At 37.7% G+C, this 24958-nt stretch overlaps 2 protein-coding genes across 2 annotated transcripts in view; one reads left to right on the top strand and one right to left on the bottom strand.

The window, feature by feature from the left end:
• Positions 1-24958, top strand: part of LOC142344959 (piezo-type mechanosensitive ion channel component 2-like) — a 212454-nt gene that overhangs the window by 11273 nt on the left and 176223 nt on the right. Inside the window, exons 2-4 of the mRNA XM_075397043.1 lie at positions 255-826; positions 11525-11750; positions 15182-15277. Coding sequence (XP_075253158.1) covers positions 11681-11750; positions 15182-15277 — 166 coding nt within the window. The 5' untranslated portion in view covers positions 255-826; positions 11525-11680. The remainder of the gene's footprint in view (positions 1-254; positions 827-11524; positions 11751-15181; positions 15278-24958) is intronic.
• The window catches only part of LOC142344960 (uncharacterized), a 266838-nt gene that overhangs the window by 221568 nt on the left and 20312 nt on the right, over positions 1-24958 (bottom strand). The gene's annotated exons all lie outside the window — the stretch shown is intronic.

Below are 24958 nucleotides of genomic sequence, written 5' to 3'. Positions count from 1 at the left end.
ATTATTTTAACAAGCAGGGGGAGTGCACATAAATTATAAACGGATGTTTTCGAATAATGTTTTAAAACTTCTAAATCACGAAAGAACATTTATTTTTTGTTGTTTTGTTGTACGTAAGCTAGAGTTGGTTTCTCGAACACACTAAAAAAACAACAGAAACGATTTTTCAAACAAAGTTAATTTAATTCGTAAATGACCACAGCAACAAAAATAACAGAAATAATTGTATTTTCAATGTTATTTTTTTCTTAAAGGTTTTTTCCCGAAAACTTTTAACAACAATAACCATGAAAATAAGAATACCATTCCCTTTCGACACCTCCCCCCCTATAATTGCAATCAAGTTACCCTAAACCCATCAATCGTGAGACCCCGCCGAGTGTGCAATGGACGGGCGCTATTTGGTTGGATCACTGCAGCTCGTTTAATGTCTTTCCCTCCTGTTAGTAATAATTTGTGATATCTTTATCAGCCTTTGCAGAATTTCTCTTCTGCTAGTGATAAATTATTATTACCTTACCAGACGTTTACTACTTCTCTTACTGTGACCGAATTACAACTTTTGCTTTGCATTTCAATCACGCTATTTTTAGTTTTTGTTCACGTGCACAGGTAATGTCCGATGTCCGATTATCAATCAACGCTTACAGCCCCAAGATTGTGTTTTACAACTTGCAGTAAATTAAATATTTTTTCACGTTTCGGGCACGTGAATTAGTTGATGTGTTTATTACTATTTATTTCCGCATTCATCTTATTGAATCTGAAAGTTTTATGACTGGGGCTGAAAAGTGGAAATGGTAATCCAGCGACAATTTATTTGAAGGTAACAGCGTGACAGTTTATTAAATAAAAATATTAGTTTTTAAATCAATTTTAGGGTCGTAATATCAAATTCTAAAGAAAAAAATTAAGATCACGTTAAGCCCTTGAAATCAATTGAAAAAACTGAATTGAAACTAGATGTCGTACTTTTTTGTTGTCTCTTTAATTTTTGTAGCTCATTTCAAAGTCAGTCCTGCGACCACCCCTCTCCCCATTTTGTCCTTGCTTAAAGTAAATTTTACCACCAATAAATAGCCTCTGCCTTTCAAAATTTCTCGTCATTTACAATCGTGTCCCATTTTGAGCCTTTTTTTGCTTCCGATAAAATGGAAACAATAATTTCTTCAATTTTATCTAAAAATTTCTCTAAGTAATCATAATTTTGCACTATAATCGCATGACTTAAAAAAGGTCACAAAAAACTGTCTACGTTATTAACTCATCATTTCAATCGATTAATTAAAACTGTGTACAAAAATTGACATTTCTGACGTTAATTGTCGTACCAACCAAAACAAAATGTGCATTTTGGTTCTCTTGAAAGAATTTTTCTAATAAACAACCATATTTCTAAATGGTGCGATAAAGCTGTTTGCTTGTCGCTCAATTCGACAAAATATAAACTATCATTAACTTGGAAAGCGTTTACTTTTAAACGGCAAACGAAATGAAGAAACCTAACACATGTGGAAATAAAAGTTAAAATAATTAAAATGGGACAATGAGTCGCTTGTCGTACAACTATCAAAGTGTGAAACAAGTTACCACTTCTTGTCAGCATGAAAACAAACGAAATACTCTTCAATAACAGGAGCAGAATATTTGTTCAAGCATTAGAGAACAACAATACAACAATAAGCTTTTACGTATTTTTTGAAATTAGCGAACAAACAGACACTATTTCGATGTCACATAATCGGTATTACATTACAGTTATGTCTATTATGACAAATAGTGATAACGTAAGTATTTCAAGACCAAATTTTGAACAAAAACTTTGATTAGCTATGTTCTTGCAAGACAGAGTTAATCCTCTAAGATTCTTGTAATAATCTTGCAAGCTTAACGTCTTTTGGTTGGAATAATCTTGCCATTGGGATAGAAAACAGTCATAACATGCTGAAATGAGGAACTAATGGCAGTTGACAACACCATCCCGTAGAAAAGGAAGTGTAACCCATATGAAAACAAAACATTACAGACAGTTACTTCTTAAAAATTCAGACCTACGATCAAAAATTCTTTCAACTGACTTGGGTAGTCAGAATTAGATACTCCAAAAAATTCCTCAACGAATAAAACACATTTGTTTCCTCATAAAACAGAAAGTGGTTTTCCCAAGTTCTTAGATCAACACGGAATCGCTTTTGTTTTTTTTCTTAAAAGCATCAGAATTGGCTTTGAGGAATCCCAGTGTCGTATTCCTTACCACAGCGGTAATTACACACTCAGTGCGCCAAAATTCGCTTCCAGTTAACATTTAGTGGGCTACAAAAATTTTGCATTTCGGGCAGAATTTACCAATATACATAATTTGATCAAGAAAGAAAATGAAAAAGCAACCATCACAAAAATTATGAAAAGTTTGGAAAATTATAATATTTTCCCGTTTCTGTTACAATGAAAAGAAAAGCCTCAATTCAACGTTTTTCATTCGGATAAGATGGTATTGCTCCTGTCGAAACAAAGAAAAGACTATTTTGAGTTCATTTCTTAAAACTGGAATTGTGATATGGAATCTATTCCACAACTAATTAGACGACATTTTGTTCTATACTTCTATGGTTTCACGAAGACAGGGAATTCAAGTATATCAGAAGATTAAAACAGACCGAGCGGCATCTTCTGCATTTTTATCTTAGAGGTGTTTCTGTCAGTTCTGTAGTTTTACTCTTATTACTAACAGTGGTTTTTAGCACTTCTTGTTTATACTTTTGGAGAAAATATAAGAATAACAAAAGCTTTGTTCTGAGTGAATTTGGGGCTTGAGAGATTCCATAGCATGAATGATCGGCAAAAGTTTCCAATTAGATTTTTTGTGATTTGGTTGTTAATTTTAATTTTGTAAAAGAGCTGTTACGATTTTTAAATTTATTGGAACTGTAAAAAAAATTTCAGCAAACATGTGCTGCGTCGAAATGAAGATTGCATGCAAACATTATACGTTTTTTAAAAATTTTTTGCCATATTTAACTCCGTATAAATTAGGTTAATGCGGTTTTTGTTTACCCGGTTTTTAAATTTAGAAAAGAAATAAAAACTGTCTTTGTTTTTTCTTAATGGTTTATTTAATATTGAAACTTGGTAGATGACAAACGTAAAAATGAAAAACTTGAAATATTTAGAGGGAATCGAGAAGCTTTTCCGAGTTTTCGTTATTTATTTTCCGCAAAATCTTTACAGAAGATTTCGTTATTTAACCCCCTGAAGACTTAGGAGGCGTTCAGGATCACAAAAAATGGAATCTAACTTTTTTGTAGTTTCTTTGATTGTCTTTTCAGTTGTTGTTATTGATGTAGTTGTTTTTTAATGAATGTCTTATTTTCCGATTTTGACATTCTTAGACTGTTGCTCTTTAGTTTCTCTATCATTATGTCATTTTGGCCATTTTGGGCTCTTTATTTTTCTTTAACGGGGAAATTATGCGAGTCGCATTGTTTTGAAAGTGTTTGCTTTCCGCTTTTGCTATAATTTTACTCTTGTAACAAATAACATTTTTATCATATTTTTTTAAGATTTCCCCTATTTTATTGCTTGTTTAAGTAAGAGCCCGTTATTATACCACAGAAATTGTTCAAAAATTTTACGTTGAATTGTTTGTTGATAAAAAGGATATATAGTTTCTTCACTTTCCTTTATGCAGTGATCTTATTAACAATATTCCTTTTGAAATTCGTTCTGTTTTCTTTAATCTATCGTTTACATACTTTTCTATACTTTTGGATCGTTATTTTTCTGTTTTTTTTTTGCTGTCCTTCACTCCTCCTCTTTGATTATAATTTGGTTAGTTTGTCTCTAATTTGATATTTTCTTTTCATTTGGAAGTTTCCTGTGATATAATCGATTGCAGAGCGGTTTCCAAAATCTGAGGATTATTTCCGAGTAGTTGTCTCGCAAGGTGTTTCGCGTGCAGGGCACCTGACCCACTCTCAAATTCTCTTTGTACTAAAGTGCGCTATAATACAATTTTTTGTTTTAAGTTTGATTGAACAATAGCATTAATTTTTCAATTTTTCTGATGTTAGCTCGAATTGTTTTGGAGTCTTTTGTTCGGTATATTAACATTTTGACATATACCAAGTAGTTTCAAGATGTTCCAGAAATTTTCTAGTTAATTTATTTGTGGTCGATTTATTGTTGCACATCAAGTTCTGCAGAACGATTGTTTCATTTTGTTGAGGTACTAGGGACTAATTGTCTGACCCGCTTAGGGTAAGATAACTGTACAATGAGGGCGTTAACCGGTTTTGTAAAATCTTGGTCAAATAACTTCTCGACGTGTCTTTTGTTTATTGTTTCAATAGTAAAGTTCAAGCCCTTAGATTAGAACCTCAATTTTTTTTGTTGATTCTATATTGACTTTGATAAATAAAGCATTCATAATTTCCTAAGGTGATCTTGTGTGACATAATTGACTAGCGTATGTTAATAATTTCATTTTAGTCAACTATTCAATCGTTATGACTCAAAGTTTTGATTTATGCGTGCATTTTTTGCTGCTTTTTTAGTATTTTGAATCAGGCGTCAAATCTTAATCGGAATCAGATCAATTAATATTTGAAATTATGTTTTTGCTTTTTAATTACCGGTGCTTGAAAAGGATGTGCGAGCAGCAGTGGTGATATCCTTTGTTATAAATTACTCGTGCGCTGCCTGTTTCCGAATTTTGTGCATCTTTCGAAAGAAAGCATTTTAGCACTGTTTGAAAAATATTTGAGTCTTTTTGAGTTTTTTAATTTTTGCCCCCAGCTAAGTGGTTACATATTATTCGGAAACCCGGACCCACGTGATAAATAAACTTTTTGATTTACTATTTAAAGGCACACAATTTGCAACGAGTTGCTCATTGTAATGACTGCAGACACATAAGGAGGGGATCCTGATTTTTGCCTAAGACAATTGGAACTTTTTTTAATTCCTTAAAACATTTTTCTACTCATTTTCTGTTCTGTCTTATTGATGCAGTAAGTCGGTTGATCTATTACATATTCATAATTACGTATTCATGTTTGCGTATTCTTTCAAGTTTAAAATGTATCTGCGTACTCATTGTTGCTTAGCATATGTTCTAACACTTTTTGTATACTAATTTGAACTGTTGAGCCGGAAACTAATTTAACTGCTCCATAACCAGTAGACTCTAAATCAATTTTTATTTTATTTTTCAAGTTCAGTCGGTAAGTTTTTTGGAATAACGCAGGAACAGATTACTCTGTGTGAATTAAAAGTAGTTTTCCTTCTATGGGAAAAATGCCTAGAAAATCTGATGCAGAATTGCAGTCGGAATGGTTGATCAAAAAAGAATTTTTTATAAGTTACACGTTCTTAGTTTTCGTCTTCTAAAAAGGATGATTTTCGAAGTTTGAGGAAATTTATTTGCGCACCATTATGTGAAAAGCTTCCACTAAGTTTAAGAATTGAGTCATTTATCATTGAAAAACTGCCATATAGTCATGTTGTGTTCTGGTATTAAGAAAGTGCCATTCATGTTCATGACTAACTGTTAGTTTTTTTTGATGATATATGCTTGAATTGCTGAAAAATTATCGGAAACTATTTTTGTAATTTCAAGACTGCTTTCAACTAAGCTTTCAAAAAATTTAGATTGCTTATCGCGAAACTTCGATTCTATTTTTAGTCTATCTTTAGTTAATTGTTTAATGCAACAAGCGCGCTATTTAATTTTTGGTCTGACAAACTATGAACTAAAAACAAGTTTGAGTTTTAATCTTGCATTTGATCGCGTAAACTGATTGAAACCTCAAGTCTGAAGGACTGATCTCTTTCCTTAAGTTCAAATAACTGGGTTTAATTTTTCCCAGGAACCAATTTGTGTGAAAATTATCCAGACTGTTTGACACCATTGTTTATATAATATGTCTGGTCATTAGCTGGCTAGGTTTCTCACGGGCCGGAAGACTACCGTCCGATTAATCCTTTGATTAGTTTATTAATTTATAATTGCTCAGCGTTTGAAGAATATCTACAAAATCTATAGGAAATTTGTAAACAAAGCAAAGTTTGTTATAAATTTTATTACATACTTAAATTTGAGAAATCTCGAACCTTGAATTCAAATTTTAAAATCAAACTTTTATTAGATTTGTTATGTTATATCACCTTTTTTTGAAAATATATGCAATTTATGAAACAAATCAAATTTAGTAGTTTGTTCCGAACTTAATCTTCGGTAAGTAATCGGTTACTTGTAAGATATAAACTGGACTAATCAAAACACCTGTTTCCACACATAATCAGCGGCAAAATGTAATAAATTTAATGTAGCGAATTATTAATTGAACAATTGCATGGTCACGATTGCCCGGAGTATAAATTAGAGCCCTATGATTTTGGGTATTGCAACGGAAACTTCAGGGGTGAATAAATCGGGGTTAAATTATTGGGGATTAAATGATAGGGGTGAAAAAGCGGGACACCACTTGAACAGTATTCATTAACCGGTTCTTTGTGTCAACTTTTAATTGAGGCACCACTTCATACTACCATAGAAAAATCAGCACTGAATCATGGCGTTCCAATTCTGTATTTTTACACTTTGCAGTGTTAAACGATTCTGATTTAGTCCTTGTGAATTTATAAAACAAGCTTTTAATCCACAAAAACCAAATTAGGCTTTAAAAACTATTTTTCTTTCGTCCGGAATGATGAAAAATTCTGGAGAGTAAAAACCCTGGTGAAATTCAGATCAACACACTGATTTTCGGGAAAAGGGCCTTGAAAAATAATTTTATCAATGTAATTTGATGACTCCCTGCTGAGAAATGTCAGAGCTGAGGAAGATCATTACGATCCTAACATTAAGATGCCCATACAAGCCCAGCAAGCCTCTCTTTCAATGTATGGAGGGGGGGGGGTGGGGGGTGGAGATGTTGGGCGAATTATTGATTAGGTATAAGGAGTTTTTGCCGACATTTGGCTATCAACTTGAGCTTACGAAAATAAGAGGAACTTGCGGAAGCTTTCAAATTGCGGAAATAGTATGAATCTACTTCAAAATCTACTTTGAAAAATACCAGTCACTTTTTTTCAACATTTGTAGCGACCAATTTCTCAAACTCAATTGGAAGATGTTATTCAACCATAGGAGTTAATGGCTATAAACGAATTTGTTGATGATATGATTTTCCAGAACGCTGTAACAAAGTTGATTGTTACTCTTTTGGTCACTCGGGTAGATATATACTAATTATGACTTTTAAGTGTGTTTTTGCCGTACGTCTGAATAATCTTAAGCAAAACGCAGAACCCTTGTTGGAAGAGAGCTTTCCCAGTTATGGTAAAAGTTTCATTAAAAATCAAAGTCCTCAAAACAATTTATTAATTTTAGTTGCTAATTGATCTACTTTTCTGCAAATGCATGATTTCCTCATTTTGGAAGTTTTTATTCAATTATAGGATTAATTATAGGAGTCAATGGCCATAAGAAGAGTTCATGGCTCTATTTTGTCATAACGCTGTAACCAAACTGATTGTTCGTTTTTTTGTCACTTGGCTAGATATTTACTAACTATGAGTGTTAAATGTGTTTCTGCCCTCAAATTAATTTAAATTAAACGCAGTTCCATTGTTGGTTACATTTTTTAAATAAGAAAATGAATACAAAACTGATCCGAGGAAAGCTTTGCCGATAGTAGAGAAAGTTTTATTTACTACTATAACTTATTCCCTACTCACTCTAAGATCCGAAAAATCAAATTCCTCTTAGCAGTTTGTTGATTTTTGCTACTATTTGAGCTGCCTTCTTTGCAATTATATGGTTTCTTCATTTTGGAGGATTTTATTCAACTATGGGTGTTAATGGCCATATGAAGAATTAATCGCTCTGTTTTTCGAGAACGCTGTAACAAAACTGATTGTTCATCTTTTCGTCACTTGGCTAGATATATAGTAATTACGGCTGTTAAATGGTAAAATTAAGCAAAAGGAATACAAAATTGATCAGGGGAATATTTTGGCAGTAATAGAGAAACTAAAAAAAAAAGTTTTTCTGAGTAAATATTCAAAGCAGTGCGCAGTGTGTTAGCCATGACAATATGGTTGTTTGTTTTACTAAAACCAAAGCTCGTAGGTGAAACTTACCCCGTGTTTTTTCTCATCCATCATTTTCAAGTTATATTAAAACTAAACTTTGTGGAGAAGTTAGAAAGTTGATTATCAAATTTGATGGATAAGTAAATGTGATAGTTCATTTTTTTTTACAAAAATGAATATAGAATATTTTGCTTTACATTCTACGTGGCAAAACTTTTCACAAAAAACATTAGGCAACACATTTTTTGTTGATCGTTTCCGACTTTATAGGAGCAGCCCAACAAAAATATGGTAGTTAGAAAATTGTCAGCCAAAAAGCATATTTTAGGTGCGAAAGAACAACTGAAGCAAAGTTGAACAATAATATAAGACACATTAGACACACTTTTTGTCCAAGAAATTAGGCCAAGGAGCTCATAATTTTTCAAGTTTGAACTAGTTGAAGACTTTGAATTTTTTTTTTGATCAAATTTTTTATCTGAAAAACTAAAAAGTGTGCAGCCGTTCAACTGGAAATAAGCCTACTCTCTACTTTTTGTCACATAGAAGCAGATAGTTTAAGTCAAACTTATGACACCTGTGAAGTTCAAAATATGCCCTTCCCGGGTCGCATGTCTTCCCCCTAAACTCCTCCCATTTCGTTGTAAGAGGGGGGGGGGTAATTTGTCTATGGGCGGGTAAATTGATGTAGGAGTGAGGGGTAATTTTTGTCTGAGTGGGGTGGTTAAAATGATGTAGGAGTTGGGTTGCCATGGAAGGAATTTTAAGAAATTACCCCTGACTAATATTGCCATGTAAGTTGGGCTGAAATGGGCTGCAATGGGAGGACTTTTTTAAAAATAAAGGGGTAATTTGTTGAGAAGGTGTAAAATGATGTAGGAATAGGGCTGCCAAGGGGGGTGAACTGATGTAAGAGTGAGGGTTAATTTTACTGATTGGTTAACTCTAACAAATATTATTTATATATATATATATATATATATATATATATATATATATATATATATAGACCGTCAAGAGTTGGACAAGCATGGAGGTCAAGGAGAACCAGCTGAGGGTACGGAGGTTGTGTCGGAGGTTCAAGACTGGCAGTCTTCGGGTATGGGAGCCGAAACAATGTAAGGTTAGGGCTTCCAAGAGGGCTAAATTGATGTAAGAAGAAGGGTTTTTTTCCAGAGGGGGTAAAATGATGTAAAAGTTGGGGCTGTAATGGGAGAATTTCTTTAGGATAATGCAGCTAAAAACCTTTGCATCTTTTTGGGTTGCATTAGGCCGCCATCGGGGGTAAAATGGTGTAGGAGTGAGGGGGTAATGGAGAAATTACCCTCGAATGTTTACATCATTTTACCCTCCTGGACAGAACGAAAAGATGTAAGAGTGGGGGGGGGCTAATTTGTCCTTTACCCCCTCACTCTTACACCATTTTATCCCCGTTGGCCGCCTAATTCAGCCCAAAATGTGTCAGAGTTTTGAGCTGCGTTTTCCTAAAAAAATCCTCCCATTGCAACCCGCACTCTTACATCATTTTGGGCGGAAAAATTCGACCCGGCTTCGACGGTTTTTTAATGTTTTGTCAGAACAACAAATTTGTATTTATTGATGACGTGACAATGGATCGAAAGGACAGCCATTCCCGAACAGTAAAAATTGTGGAAAACAATGTTGAAAGTTAGTATCTTCTGCTTCTTAGCTTTTTGCAAGCTTAAAACATACATGGGATAAACGGGTTTGTCAATTTCTCACGAGCCATATCCATGATACAGTGGACTGTGGGCCTTGATGTCAATCTATAAATACTGGACGTAATATCACGACGCACTAGCGATCGTCTATTTGGCAGACAAGGGGTTTAGATCACAACCAAAAATTGGTAGTAAGAGTTCAAGCCAACAACTCGACTGCAAATCAACTGTAATGTCTGGACCTAGTAATTATTTTCTACCAATCAGATTTATCGAACAATCAGAATTATGACTTTTTCCTCTTTTTCATGTTGGCTAAACCCCCTGTCAGCCAATATATCTAGCACCCAACCGAACATGCTATACGCTGTAGCAATTGAGAGTCTATTAGTAAGGCTCCCCAATGTAACTTGAATAAATTCTTTTTGACTTTTTTGCCCCAATTTTCGTTTTTAATCTACTCTCTTTCGATCCATCGAATTCTTCATGAATGTACTTGAATTTAGATGGTGCAACAATTAACGCGGCTTCTTCGTTGTCACTAAAAGGCTAAAAAACTGAGACATGACATTTATAGTATATCATATACCTGTGTGTAATAGGGTAATTTATGATAAAACAATATTTTGTCTGTTAAATCCTTACATGTACTCAGATCATAATCCGATATTATAAAACAGATTTTGCAAAATTAGGGAGTTGCTATTCAATAAATTATCTCGAATTTCAATAATAATGGTTTCATTTTAAAGTTGGTGATAAAGATTTTGCTAATTCTCTATTTAATACTAAGTAAACACCTCGGTATAAGGTCGTTATTAAGTTTGATTAGTCAATCGTTGCTGTTGGAAACACCTCTATTCAACATTTTAGAAAAAGCATTAGTATTAAAAATGCATTTTTATTTGAAACTATGAAACAATTTAATAAAAATTTGCGTTTTGAAATCGAAACTTTCAAAAATTGTCGAATATGTGTGCTGTAACGATCAAACAACAGTTATTACGTCACGATTTGCCTTTGATTTCAATTAAACCAATAAAAAGATTCCTTTGCTAAATATGCTCAAGGTTTCGGTACTAAAGCTGACCAATATTAACATTTTCCATGATCGCAGTGCATATTATGGAAAAGTTTACGCAGATTTCCCTCCAATAAAAGTTTAATTGGTGGATAACACGAGATTATTTATATTTTTTACACACTTGACCCGTTTGGGACACAAACAATTCACAAACTCCCAGAATTTGTTTTTCCTATCAGCTTTGAAGAGTCACAATAACTTGTAAGCTACACTTTGTTTAGGTTAATAATACTACAACAAAGTATACCCCAGTTTAATCTCCCTCCCCCACCCCCCATAATAAAACCTAACCTATCTCACGCTCTTCCTGCTGTGTGAAATCAACCAGGGTTTATGGGGACCAGGCTTTATTAAACCAAACTTGGACTGGTCGCAAATTCACTCTTATTTTTTGGACAGGAAAGCCGAACTAGACTAAAAGTAATGTTGTCCGATTATTGCTACATGAAATTGCAGACATGTTAGCATTCGTGACTGCTAAATACTAAAATAAAGTGAATTTGGAACGAACTGGACATAAGGTTTATTAAAAGTATTGCAAGTTATAAACTGTTGTTGGTTTATTATCCTTTATTTACGGCCTGTGTTGATTTAATCGGCATGGTTGATTTTACGACTTGTGAATTAAAAACGAATAAGTTGACTTTGTTCCTCTCTTTAGCCCACTCAATCCATCGCACCACGGAGAACAAAGACCCACGTGAACTAATTGCTGCCTGGGTTTACCTGTTCACTCGGATGGTGGAAAATTCACTCGCTGTGGACTCAATAATGTGTTATTGCAATAGAAACGTGTGTGGACATTGATGACGTCACGATGAGGGTTCCAAAGCGACTCGTAACCAATGCAGTCTTCCGACTGTCTTTCGGAGCCGCCCTTCTTGGAAGTAAGTAAAGTACCCATTCTTTCGGCCCCATAATGTTAGGGACGCCCAATTTATGGGGGGGGGGGGGGGGGTTATGGCTGACTTAACTTTGCCAATAGATTTTTTCTGTGGTCAAGTGGAAGTAACTTCAAGTTCATCGGAAAAAATCTATCCGACAAAGTTACGGTGTTGCTCTAAAAAATCTTAAATAGTTGGTAAATGGGTATTTTTGTATAGGAAAGGGCAATTTTACTGTTGTTTTTTCGAAATTAACTTAGAATTTTTCCTTTTTTGTCCACACTTTGGGACGTTTTGAATAATTAAAAAGAGCAGTGTGTCCTTGTTCGTTCTGCGTAGATACATACAATTTTATGTTTAAGCGCGCCTCACCCATAAAAGACAAATTGGAGAATTTCAACCTCATTTTTCGGTTTGAGCGCATACCGGTCGAGTCCGAATTGTTATATTGCAAGGTCTTGTAAGAATATTGGAAGATAGCCATCCATTCATATTGAAAGCTACTTGAACAAGTTTGATAATGATAAGCATATTACACTAACGGAATTTTTCATCAGTTTAAAGAAAAGTTCCATCCATTCAAAGAAAATTAATGGCGTTTAAAGAAGTGTAATAGACATATAAATGCTATCAAAAAGTAGCATTCCTTTCAAAGAAAAAGTCGAAACATAATAGTGTAAAAACCAAAAACCAAATGAAACATTAGAATTTTTTTTGAATTTTTAAAGAAATGCTTAGCTGGCTGTATTTGGGTAGTTCTTTTTTATAACGAAATTAAGCTATTCAATGTATTTTTGTTTTATTATAATTCTGTATATACGCGCAACTATAGCTCGGGAAAACTTTCTACGCAAAATGGAAAATGAATTAGAACCAATGAATCGGCAGTAAAAATCAAAATAATAACCATGGTATTACAAGATCTTGCGTGATAAGCAATGGTCTTCCAAGATCTTCCAAGATAACTATTTTTTTGCAGGAATCTTACAATATATTGCAGGATAAGCATCTGGACCTGCCCGGGGTATACAAATTGCTTCTGTTGGTTGATTTGACTTAATATAGAAATAATTCTTGGGGATTGGTCAATTGATATTTGAGAACATGGAAATAACATACATTTTTTCAAAAGGCTCTTTATTACTCAATAATTTCACACGTTCAATATGCTCATATTATAACATGTGGGTATAATAACCACCTTAACCACACAGCCTCAGAATTTTGTAGAAGTTTCATTAAACAAAGAACAACAAACATGTGTCTCTATTAATACAAAAATCTTTGAAAATAAACTGATTTGTGGTTAAATTTAGCTTTAAATGTAGGACACTAATAGCTCTAGGAATGTGAATGATCAAATTGAAAAACTTTTTGACCAATTGCTTCAGAAAAATCTCATTTCAACGGTTTTCACCATTTTGATTATTTATTTCTGTTATTTCTTATAAGAAACATCAAAGTGTCAACAGTAGAGCATTGTGAATAGTTGACTTCTGGTGGAAAATATATTTTGCTGATAGTCATATATCTTAGAGATTTAAAAGAGAAAAAACTAATATAAACTTTGCATAAGATAGGTTTGACAAAACTTTATAAGAGGGTCTACTTTTTCAGCGTATATTTGACTAGAGAAATGAATTACTGAGAAAAAGAAAGAAAAATGAAATATTTTGTAGATGATTCCCAAGTTAAAGAGCTGTAAAGGAGTTGGTGTAATGGTTTGCACACTGAGCTTGCAATAAATAATGATGGTTTGAAACCTGTACTGGTCCATTTTCAAGATACTTCTAACAATAACAATTGAATTTGTTCCCATTTGTATTCACAAAAATTTATCAAAGATTGCCAGCTGGTTGAAGTTTTTGAGTTTCTTTTCTTTATGGAAAATTAGTGTGGACATTGTAGCAAAACAACTTGCAACGAGACACGCTTGATGACCAAATAGATTTTTCATTAAAAATTGCAGATATTCAAGATTATTCCAATCATGCTGTTTTCTCCATACTAAAAAGTGGATTTTTTTGGTTTATAATACCGCCAAATCTTTCATAATCACTGTAAGTGGAATAAAGAATTGTTTTCCAAAATTATTGAACCTACTTATATTATTGAATTTTTGCATCTTGTCCCGTGTTTAATAATCTTCACTTCTAGTTAGTTACCTAATTTGCATTAACCGGAGACTCAAAAATGAAGCAAATCAGGCCAATTGTTTGGCGTTTTTTCGAAAATATTCTGTCAAAATATTTGATTCCATTTAATGTTTTTTCTTTCAAAGATTAAGCACTTCGCCCGTTATTTCAACATTTCGTAAAATCTGCAGGAATTTTTCAGAAATGGTTTCAGGAGTCTGTTAACCTATCTGATATTCTATTCAAATAATACACAAAAATAAAAGACTTTTTAAAAAATTTTAAGCTGACTGTTAGATATGTATTTGGAAAACTCTTCTGACTAATATCTTCCAGGATCTTGTTTATTCAATTCAAGCAATTTAAAAGGATTTAAGATTAGCGCTATTACCTTTGCTGTAGTTTTAAAAGTCGGCTTTATTTGTAAAAATAAATAATTGGTTCACTCAGAAAAAGAGATTTTAGTGAGCAGCTCAACATATTTTTGGAAAATTCTTGTTTCTGAACATCTTAGTTTTTCAATGACAGAAAAATGTGTTTTCGTTGATGCTTAGAATTGCTACTCAAGTTCAGTCATTAACTGATTTTGTTCTTAAAATCAACAATCTTTGTTACTCATTTATTAGTTATCGCTCTAAACGTTTAGGATGCAAAGAAAATTAATTCTTTGCAGTTTTTAGCGTTTGCACTTATAAGAATGTAATTGGAAGCTGATAAATACAAAATGACTCAATTTCTTATCCACGAATTGATATGCAATGAACATTTTTTATTTTTGCTTGGCAAAATATGTATTTATTGTGGCAAAACCTTTTCTATTTTCCATTTATTCCATAATAGAGTATAAGGTGCACAACACACAAGAATTTGATATTTTATGCAGAAACTACCTTTCTGTTGAGTTTTTTTTGTCAAATTCTTTCGTTTTTTATGTATTTAGAGAACAATAATTTTTAAAACAATAATTTTGTTTGGCTTTGGAGAGCTTTTGAAATGCATTGTAGATTTATTTGCCGAGACAAAGTATTGATCTGTCCAAAGTTAAAAATGAAAGCGTTGTTGATTAAACATTCCACCCCTATTTTGTGAATAGGAAAGCTGTGTTTGATTAGGAGCTGCTAGAAAATGTATCAGAAGCTGCGATGTTTTAATATAATAATGGATAATTTTGGGACGCCAGACAAAGTTGACTCAACGCGTGCAAAAATGAAAACATCCCTTGCTAAGGGTGGGTGGTTATAATATTGGACCGTTAGGTCAAATTTCCAAGTCCAAAAAATATATGGATATTACTTTTAGGTGTGATGTTTCGTTTCAACTTCTTCTCCTTCATCTATCTCCTCTTTCTCCTATGGCTCCCTCTTCTCTCCTCACCCTCCGACAGAAATATGCGTGGTAAGTAAAGACTTAATGTCTTCTTATTTGTCAGTGTACGAGTGCTCAAGAGAACCACAGAATTGACTTGGTCACTAATGCCCCATGATGAGGTGGGTGACCCATCCGAGCTCTGATCAGATGACTTGCGTCGCGCATAGGGGGTACCAAACCATCCACACCGAAATAGTCTCTGATCAGACCAAATTGAGTTGCGCACAGAGAGTATCAGACGCACTTGGGTTGCGCAATGGTTTGTCAGACACATTTAAGTCGCGCATTTGTGCTGCCCCATGTTACCGAGTAAACTAAATGAGCAATGCTATTTAGAGCGTGAAATGAACAATCCTTTTGCAGCGCCATTTAAGCAGCAAGAAAAGAAAGGTTACGTAATTTCTTAATCATGTAAGCCTTACAAAAAGATTAAATGCACACAAAATACGTTCCATTTGGCATAAAAAGCTCGGAAAAAGTTCGTTAAACATAATTTTCGTTGAGCCTACTAATATACTGAATCGATTGCGCTCTTTTAGGCTTAATATTTTTATGTTTCGACATCGTATCGGTGACCAATCTGAGTCGAAAATCGACTCAGACAAAATACCTGCTAAAAAAGATCAAGCTAGATTTGCCGGGCCATTGAGAGGGGCCTTTGGCCGTTATACGTTGTGGAAGATAGTTATGCCTCGCTATTGATATCCGTCTCATTAGATATTATGATTGGAATTTAACGTTCGAAAGAGTGTTTATCACCTTTATTTTTGGTGCCGCGACCCGGGAACCTACATTTCTTGTGCCGCTATATTTTCGGTACCGCTCCGCTTTTGAACCACCGTTTTGAAAAATTCCAACTCGTATTAACTTAAAACGGGTTGCCAGTCTGCATTGTCAGATTCCGATACGTGAACAATCTAAAAGCAAGTCTGATATATTAATGCCAAATCCTTTATGCCCCATCGCATTAATGGCTTCCATCACTTTTGCTTTATGCCCCATCACTTTTCTTTGGTTATAGCTGGAGAAACTTGACTACTACTTAACCCATTATTCGCTTTACTTTATAGATTGCCTTAGATAGGTTCTTACGCCGAAATTCTCTCTCAGCACATTTTCACTATTCCTCGTTTATTCTTACAATCATCCACAAATTACACTCCGCAGATTGGGCAAGGGCAAGGTCGAATAGCAGAAATTCAGACATAACATGTGCAAGGGTGCCTTCATCTGGACTATAATGATGTGTTCACACCTCAGTTGCAGTGCTAACACTCCTACCCTATTTGATGCCCCAGATTGGACATTGGATGACACGTTTACATGTTCAGTTCTTCGCTGTTGCTACTTAGAAGAGAAGGGTTACTGCAACTAGCGGCACAAACAAAACTGTAAGACTCATCCAATAAAACAACATTTCCGATTGTCGTAAATTGATCAATAACCGGCAAATCTAGCTAACCCCTCTTAACTTGACTCATTCTCATTTTTTTTCGGATAATTTCCCCGGTTGCCGCTAACCTACCCCTCATAATTTTTTGAGTTTAAAAACCCTGAGGCTCAGAGTTAGAGCAATGCTTCTGAAATTCACATATCTTTTTCCGCCAGATTGTAAAGAAAAGCAAGTAGTACTATCTTGACAAGTCTCAGCGAAATAGAATATTTTTTAGAAAAGGGAGCTGAGAAACATTTATATATACTTAGACTTAAAATAGTACAAATCTTTTTCCGCCAGATTGCACAGAAAAGCAAGTAGTACTATCTTGACAAGTCTCAACGAAATACGATCTCTTTTAGAGAAGGGAGCTGAGAAACTTATATATTTAGACTTAGAATATTCCAAATAACTCACATTAGTTATGATGTAGAAACTTTATATGGTTTTCATATTAGCTGCAAGTTCACTGCATCACGCCATAAAAACATTGCCTCAAGCGTTACAAGACCATTATAAAAAAGGAATTTACGCATTACCGGGTCTGAGTTTCAATTCTAACGCGGTGAAAGTACGAAAAACTGCTCAGTTCCAATTGGGTCATTTCTTCCGTGAAAAAAAGAGGCTAGTTATATGGCATGATGTGGTGAACAATTCATTGTCCCGTCATCGCAGTAACAACAATAAGCCTTTAACACCTTCGCAGCTTATTGAAGTGCTTGAAAAGTATCAGGAGCGCATAGAAGCTATAGTGTATTGCCCCAGAGAGGGAACTCCTGATATTTACAATCAGCTCAAGCGTAGTACTCTAGTTACCATCCATTTAGTGAAAGACATTGTGTCTAAACGTAAACAGAAAGATCTTAGTTTACTTAAAGAGTACAGAGCATTACACCAAAGGCCTGCGCTTGAGCTGAAAACACTAACTATAGTCTTAGCTCATAAGAACAACCTCCGGTCCTTGATAACACGCTCCCAACCGAAGAAACTTTCAAAGCGCCGTCGTAAAACGCTTCGAACCCGTCATGCGTTCGAGGAGGCGGAACTCACACAAGCCTTTGATAACCTGAATGTCACTTAGCCTTGCGCCGTTGTGGGAGTCTACCCACTGACTGGCGGTGTGACTTAGTTAACTCACAAGTTACGGGTTAGTTTGTGGTTGGTTCTCTCCGATAGCGCCTAACTAAACGTTTCGCTCTCCCCATTATTTGAGTTATTCACTACCGTCCGTTTTCCGCAGGTTATCCGGTTTCATTTTTCCGTTTCCGTCCTTTTTGTTTCCGTGTCACCTTGTTTCTTTCTATCCCCCGTTTATTTGTTGTATGATGTAGTATGTTGAATTTTTGCTGTAGTAAAATTTCTTTCTGCTATTATGCTGGTTTGTTGTTTAGTCTCGTTCCTTGCTAGGGTGTGACTTAAGTTCAATCTAGAGTTACGGCTGGTTTGTTTCATGACTTTCACCACACTTGTTTGCTAGCAATTTGTTGTAGCTTTATTAATTTTCGTAGTATGCCTTTTTGTTGTCTGGGTAGGGTGGTTTGCTAGGGTGTGACTTAAGTTTGTTCTGGAGTTACGGCTAGTAAATTTCCTGACCTTTTCGACTTTTGGTTATACTACATCGTTGCCGTAAATTGTTTCATGTTTTGATGCCGTTGATAAAGCCCCATAATGTTTTGTGCTAGTTTACCTGGCAGTAGCTCCTCTCCTTCTTTCTAGGGTGTGACTTAAGTTTATTCTGGAGTTACGGCTAGCTTGTTTGGTTGAGTTTGTTGCTGTGGTCTGCTAGCATCGATCTTCCCGCCTCCTCGCTTGTGGTTTCCGCCCCGCCCGTGCCGTTTTCCCGTTTCGTCGCGCGCCATCCGCCCGACGTTTCGGCCCCGCCCGTGCCGTTTTCCCGTTTTGTCGCGCCCCATCCGCCAGACGTTTCTGCCCCGCCCGTGCCGTTTTCCCGTTTCGTCGCGCGCCATCCGCCCGACGTTTCTGCCCCGCCCGTGCCGTTTTCCCGTTTCGTCGCGCGCCATTCGCCAGACGCTCCCGTTTGTCCGTCCGGTTTCCCGTTGGGTCGTGCGTTACTCTTTCGGCGTCTCTTCCCGTCCGTCCCGTCTCCCGTCCTGTCCCGTTTCGCGCTTCCGGCGCACCGTTCTTTCTTTCTTTCGCCGGGTACTATTGTACTCGACGAACATCTTTGCTCTTTGGCGGTTTGCTAGGCAAACCGTCACACTAGGGTTCGGTATAACCCATTTGTGTTGTGTTGTTGCATGTGTGTGTACTTTATATTAACACCAAATTAAACTTGTGGTTCCTGTTTTTCTTATGATCATGACAACTTTGCAGGACAAATTTAACAAACTTTATAGTGCGAGGGCAAAATTAGAGGCTGAACTAAATAACATTTATGGTGAAATTAACAATGCTGTGGATAAGCAAGACAGGAAAGTTAAGATCGAACGTCTGAGTGTGAAGTGCAAAGATGCTTTTACTAGAGTAGTTGATAAGAACGAAGAGCTCTTTGATCTGGCACAAAGGACTGAAGATCCAGATGCTGCCTGTAAGAACCTTGAAAAATGGTTAGAGACTGTAACAAAGAAAACTGATGAGTTCATTGCTGCTGCTCGAGGGTATATCAATTCGGTCCATGACAAAGAGACAGCAGAGCAGTATACCTGTCACCATTCAAAATCAAGTTCACATATGACTTCTTCAAAAAGATCAAGTCAGCGTCAACGAGACTTAGAACTATCAAGACTCAAAAGGGAGGAACTTGAGAAACAACATGAGGCAAAGCTTCGCATTGCTAGACAGCGTCTTGAAATTGAAAAACAAACGAAATTGCGGGAATTGGAAATTGAGGAGCTTGAGGAGGATCATCGCAAGGAAGTAGCTGCTGCAGCCCTTGAGGAAATTGAGTTGATGACAAAATGATCAGCGGACGGGTCTGGTACAGGCAAAATGAGCGGGCTCTTTACGGAAAGAAGTTCAGTCAAGAGCAAGAAACTTGTTCAAGATTGGGTTAATTCGTCACCGGCCGGCAACATGGCAGATGTTGCAAACGAACCGAGTTTGCACTTTTCTGGTTCCATCGCCCAATCCAACCAAGCAATTGTCCAACGACCTTCTTCAGCTCAACTTCCAAACTCACACTTCAATCTCAATACACATGGTCAAGTTGAGGCCAACATCAACCTCCCTGTCCATGAACCAAGTAGTAGAACCAATGTAACCAATCATGCACATGTTGCAAACAACATCATGCAAGAGCAGGAACAGCCTCAATATACGCCTCCATCACCAATAAACTTTGGTATGCCAACTCAACTAAACGACCCAAACACAGCCCGACAACTGTCTCAAGCAACAATGCATTTCGATGGTTTACAGTTAGATCATCAATTCCCGCGCAGGTCGAGCATGCCGGGACAGTTGAATTTATTCAGCCCTCCGCGTTCACCACCTTTAAATACACTCGTTAATGCTCCGCTAGTATTTAATCCGCAACAAGCACACATAAATATACCAGCCCCCCATCCCCCATTCTAAACCCCGCACCAACGCATTTCCCGTTAATCCCACCAGCACTCCGCTTTCCTCCTTCGCCGCCACAAGCACTCCCACTACGCGCCACTAACCCCGTGGCGAATAATATCAATCGGTTACCCCATTCTCTGCCTGCACCAATCATTTCCTCCGCAAACGTTTTTGTACCTCAATTAACTCATCCACCACCCCCACAAAAGAGTTTTCAGCCCCAAAATTTTGTCGCTATAACCCACGCGCCTCCTGCTCCTCCGGATCCAAATGTCTGGCGTTTTCCGGCAGCAGTCCCATCTAATGCAGTACCACTTGTACGGACATCTGCAAACTTAAACACCGTACAACCGGCCCCGTTAATCAACCCTCATATAACTACATCTAATCGCTCTTCTCATGTACAAGCAACAGCAGTGCCTCAAAATTATGTAACTTCAGACTTCATGCAAGCGAATCCATTTAGTTCTTCCACAAGTATCGCCCCCACCTTTTTCACTCCGATCATTCCGCCAACGTATGGAGCTACCGTTCCGAACCCGTTGTGTTGGGGTGGCCCGCCGTATCCCACACCTTCGGCTCCTTCTTTGGACTCTGCGGATTTGATAAAGCAGTTGGCGGAGGCAATTACTTGTAAGAAGAACGATCCACTGCCCGAGTGGAAGTTGTCACAGTACAATGGTGATCCCCTGCAGTGGCACGAATGGTTCGGACAATTTAAAAGCGCCATAGACGCACAGTCCTTGACTGATGACGTCAAGTTAACATACATAAAAACTCTTGTAACTGGAAAAGCTAAAACCGCCATCGCTGAGTTCGCATACTGCGGTGTAATGTATAAGGACGCACTTAAGACACTCGAACGTAAATTTGGCCAACCACAGGCAGTAGTCAGTGCACACTTAGAAAAACTCACTTCTTTTCCACCACTAAAGATGCACAATAGTGATAACATCATAAACTATTCTGCAACAATTTTAAGTCTTGTTGGGGTCTTTAAATCGCTTTCATATGACGCAGACCTTAAGAGCGCCTCACTTCTCAACACGGCTGTGCAAAAATTGCCGCCCAATCTGAAAGAGTCTTGGTCACTCTTCACAGTGAAGAAACATTGGATAAAGCCAACACTCCTTGACTTCAACGATTGGTTGAAGGAGAAGGCCGAGGCACATGATTTAATGAAACAAACTTCATCAAAGGCAAGAACTGAGGATAATACCAACTCAGTAGTAAAGACCAAAGTTGCCTCAAGAACTTTTGATGCTAATACACAAAGTAAGGGCACTCAGAGACCAGCCTCAACATCGGCAACGCCTGCAACCCCTCGCTGCATTGTGTGTAAAGGTAACCATCGCATCTGGGAGTGTAGGGTATTTAAAGAAAAGTCTCCCACTCAGCGAGCAGGGGTAGTGGCGGAAGCAAAACTGTGTTTCTCATGTTTGAGAGAAAAACATATGTTTAGGCAATGCCCAAATCCTAGGAAATGCAGAAAGGACGGTTGCAACAGCTCCTATAATACACTTCTCTATGGAGCTGAGAGGGTTTATCCATCAAAATCCCCTTCAAACAACAACAATAGTAATTCTAATGCTGGCGCAAATCAAAGTAAACTTTCTAGTGTCCAATCATCGAGTAAGACCACTACTTTGTCATCTGTGAGTAATGTGAAAGGCCTCCTTCAGGTGACTGAATTACAGTTGAAGAGCTCTTCTGGTAAAGATACCACGGCTTTAGTTTTGTGCGATACCGCTTGCAGTAACTCTTGGGTGTCCAGTGATCTTGCAAATAGACTTGGTTTGCACGGTACAGCGTTGAAACTAACAGTCAAGGGTATAAATACCGAGGAGGTCATAGACACTAAGTTAGTCGAGCTAATTGTAACACCACGCGACAACCAAGCATTTGAACCATTTAAAGTAAGCCCTTACGTAAAGGAAGATTTGAATGTAGGCGCCGATATCATCAACATTAAAGCACTTCAGGAAACATACCCGCACCTAGCAGTTCTAGACCCAGTTACATATTGCTATGGAAACATTGAGATGATACTTGGACAGGATGTTTATCATGCCATCCGCCCGTTAGAGTACTTCGCTGCCGACGAGAAGTGCTCGCCCTTCGCTGTTCGCTTACCCATAGGTTGGGTTCTAAGCGGCCCTCTACCGTCGTCTTCAGGTCTAGTCTCGACTTGTTTTAAAGCAAATATGGAGCAGGATTTTGAACTCGCTAGTCAGGTAAAATCTTGGTACGACATGGAGTCATACGGCGCACTTAAGCAAGTAGATCCACGATCCGCCTCGGATGCACGTGCGCATGAAATTCTTGAAAAAACCACCGTGCATAATGGAAAAAGGTACGATGTCGGAATGCTACGGGCTGAAGATATCATCGAACTGCCCAACAATTATTTCTCAGCGCTTGTTCAATTAAAGTCTTTGGAAAAGTGGCTCACGAAAGATCAGACATTAAGGGAAAAGTACTCGAGTACCATCAAAGAGGACTTAAACAAAGGCTACGTAGTAAGGTCAAAGATGCTCGAAAGGTGGAAAGTCGCTCGGAACGAGAGTGGTACCTACCACACCATCCGGTTGTTAACCCGAACAAGCCGGGCAACGTTCGTAGGGTACTAAACGGAGCAGCAAAATTCCATGGCGCATCTCTTAATAAGTCATTACTCACCGGACCTGACCTACTGCAAAACCTAATCTATGTACTCCTACGGTTCAGACAACATCCATTTGCCGTATCTGCCGACATCGAGGGAATGTTCCTCCAAGTTGGAGTGTTACCACGTGATCGACCATCATTGCGCTTTTTATGGCGGGAGGACCCCACATCAAATGTTGTGGTACACCAGTATACGCGCCACATCTTTGGGGCAAAAGATTCGCCCACCTGCGCCAACTACGCACTTCAGCGCACGGCACGCGATAATGCTAAGGAGTACCCAGAAGCTGCGAAAGCCGTCCTTGAGAACTTCTACATGGACGATTACTTGGACTCTGTGGAATCCCCCGAGAGGGCCCTCATTAGGTCGAAGGAATTGGTACATCTTCTCCATCTAGGTGGGTTCAAGCTTACTAAATTTGTAAGCAATGTACCAGATCTGGCTGACCGAATTGATGGGTCTGCTCAATCCACTGAGCTGAAGGTCATCGTTTCATCCAAGGAGGAATCAATGCACGTGCTCGGGCTTAAGTGGGATCACAACAACGATACTCTGGTTGTGAGTAGGGGTACTAACAGCACCATCACGAAAAGTTTAACACAGCGCTTCGTCTTGAGTCTCGTGTCAAAGGTCTACGACCCAATTGGTCTTGTCGCACCGTTCACTGCTGGTGCTCGGTTAATCTTGAAAGACATTCGGTGTGTCAATGGACAAAGTTGGGATGACGAGTTACCCAAAGACACAGTTGACAGATTCCTTGCCTGGTGCGTTGAACTGCCGCGGTTAGCTGAGATCACTATACCGAGAAGTTACTTTTCAGGACCATTCCAACATCTTGAACTCCACATGTTTGGTGATAGCTCGCAAGACGTATTCAGTGCAGTAGGATTTCTTAGGGCTCAAGTAACTTGCACCTCCGGGGAGATTATAACAGAGCTGGCGTTTGTCCTGGGCCAGGCCCGCGTTGCACCTATGAAGGTAATGACAGTTCCTAAGTTGGAATTACAAGCCGCTCTCCTCGCTGCCCGTTTAAAAAGGGAAATCTGTCGAGCATTAACGGTTACTGTGGACAAAGTCTTTATGTGGACAGATAGTACAATCGTCTTGCAGTGGATAAATTCAACAAACAAACACCCCATCTTCATTGCAAATCGGGTTAGTGAAATCCTGGAGAACACCAGCGTTGACCAATGGAACCACGTCGCCACTTGTGATAATCCAGCAGATGCTGGCACGCGTGGTATGTCCGCTGAAGTTTTGCAATCAAGTAGCTGGGTGAGGGGTCCTGACTTCTTGAGAACTAAGCAATTCCCTTTTGTACCAAATACTGACGTCGTTGATAACATCAAGCTCGGCTTTGTAACCAAGGAACAATATGATGACTCCACCTCATCTTTAGCCGCATCTGTAACCAATTCCCCAAAGGAACAAAGCATTAATCTGATCCCGTTTGATAAGTTCAGTTCTTATCAAAAATTACTTCGTGTCACCGCATATGTGCTCCGTCTTTTACCATCTCATGAAAGTTACCGTACAGTAGACGGCAGCATAGCCGACCCTGTTGAGCTTGACGAAGCCGAGCGTCATCTGCAGTACTTGGTTCAAGGAGAGTCCTTCAATACTGAAAGAAAGGATCTTCTTGACAACAAATCCGTTAAGAAGAGCAGCCGCATTGCTCAGTTTACTACGGTTATTGGACCTCATGGTCTCATCCGTTCCTCTGGTCGACTCCGACGGCTAGTGGAAATTGACTTTGACACTAAGCATCCTATCGTGCTGGATGCGCGTCATACTTTTGTTAAACTGTTTCTGCGGCATACTCATTTGAAGAACCATCATCAGAGCATCGATTACTTAAGGTCAAAGGTACAAGAACGTTATGCCATCCTAAAACTACGTTCCACACTGCGTTTCATCAAATCAAACTGCGTCTTGTGTAGAAAGTTCCGTGCTGCAACCATTCAACCTATCATGGCAGACCTCCCAAAGGAGAGACTCGCATACCAGTCTCCTCCCTTTACCAACACCGGGGTTGATTACTTCGGCCCATTCTACGTCACAGTTCGTCGGACTACCGAGA

Source organism: Convolutriloba macropyga, chromosome 8 (genome assembly GCF_964194025.1).
Source record: "Convolutriloba macropyga chromosome 8, txConMacr16.3, whole genome shotgun sequence".
Taxonomy (NCBI): domain Eukaryota; kingdom Metazoa; phylum Xenacoelomorpha; order Acoela; family Convolutidae; genus Convolutriloba; species Convolutriloba macropyga.
This window is presented reverse-complemented; position numbering and strand designations above follow the sequence as displayed.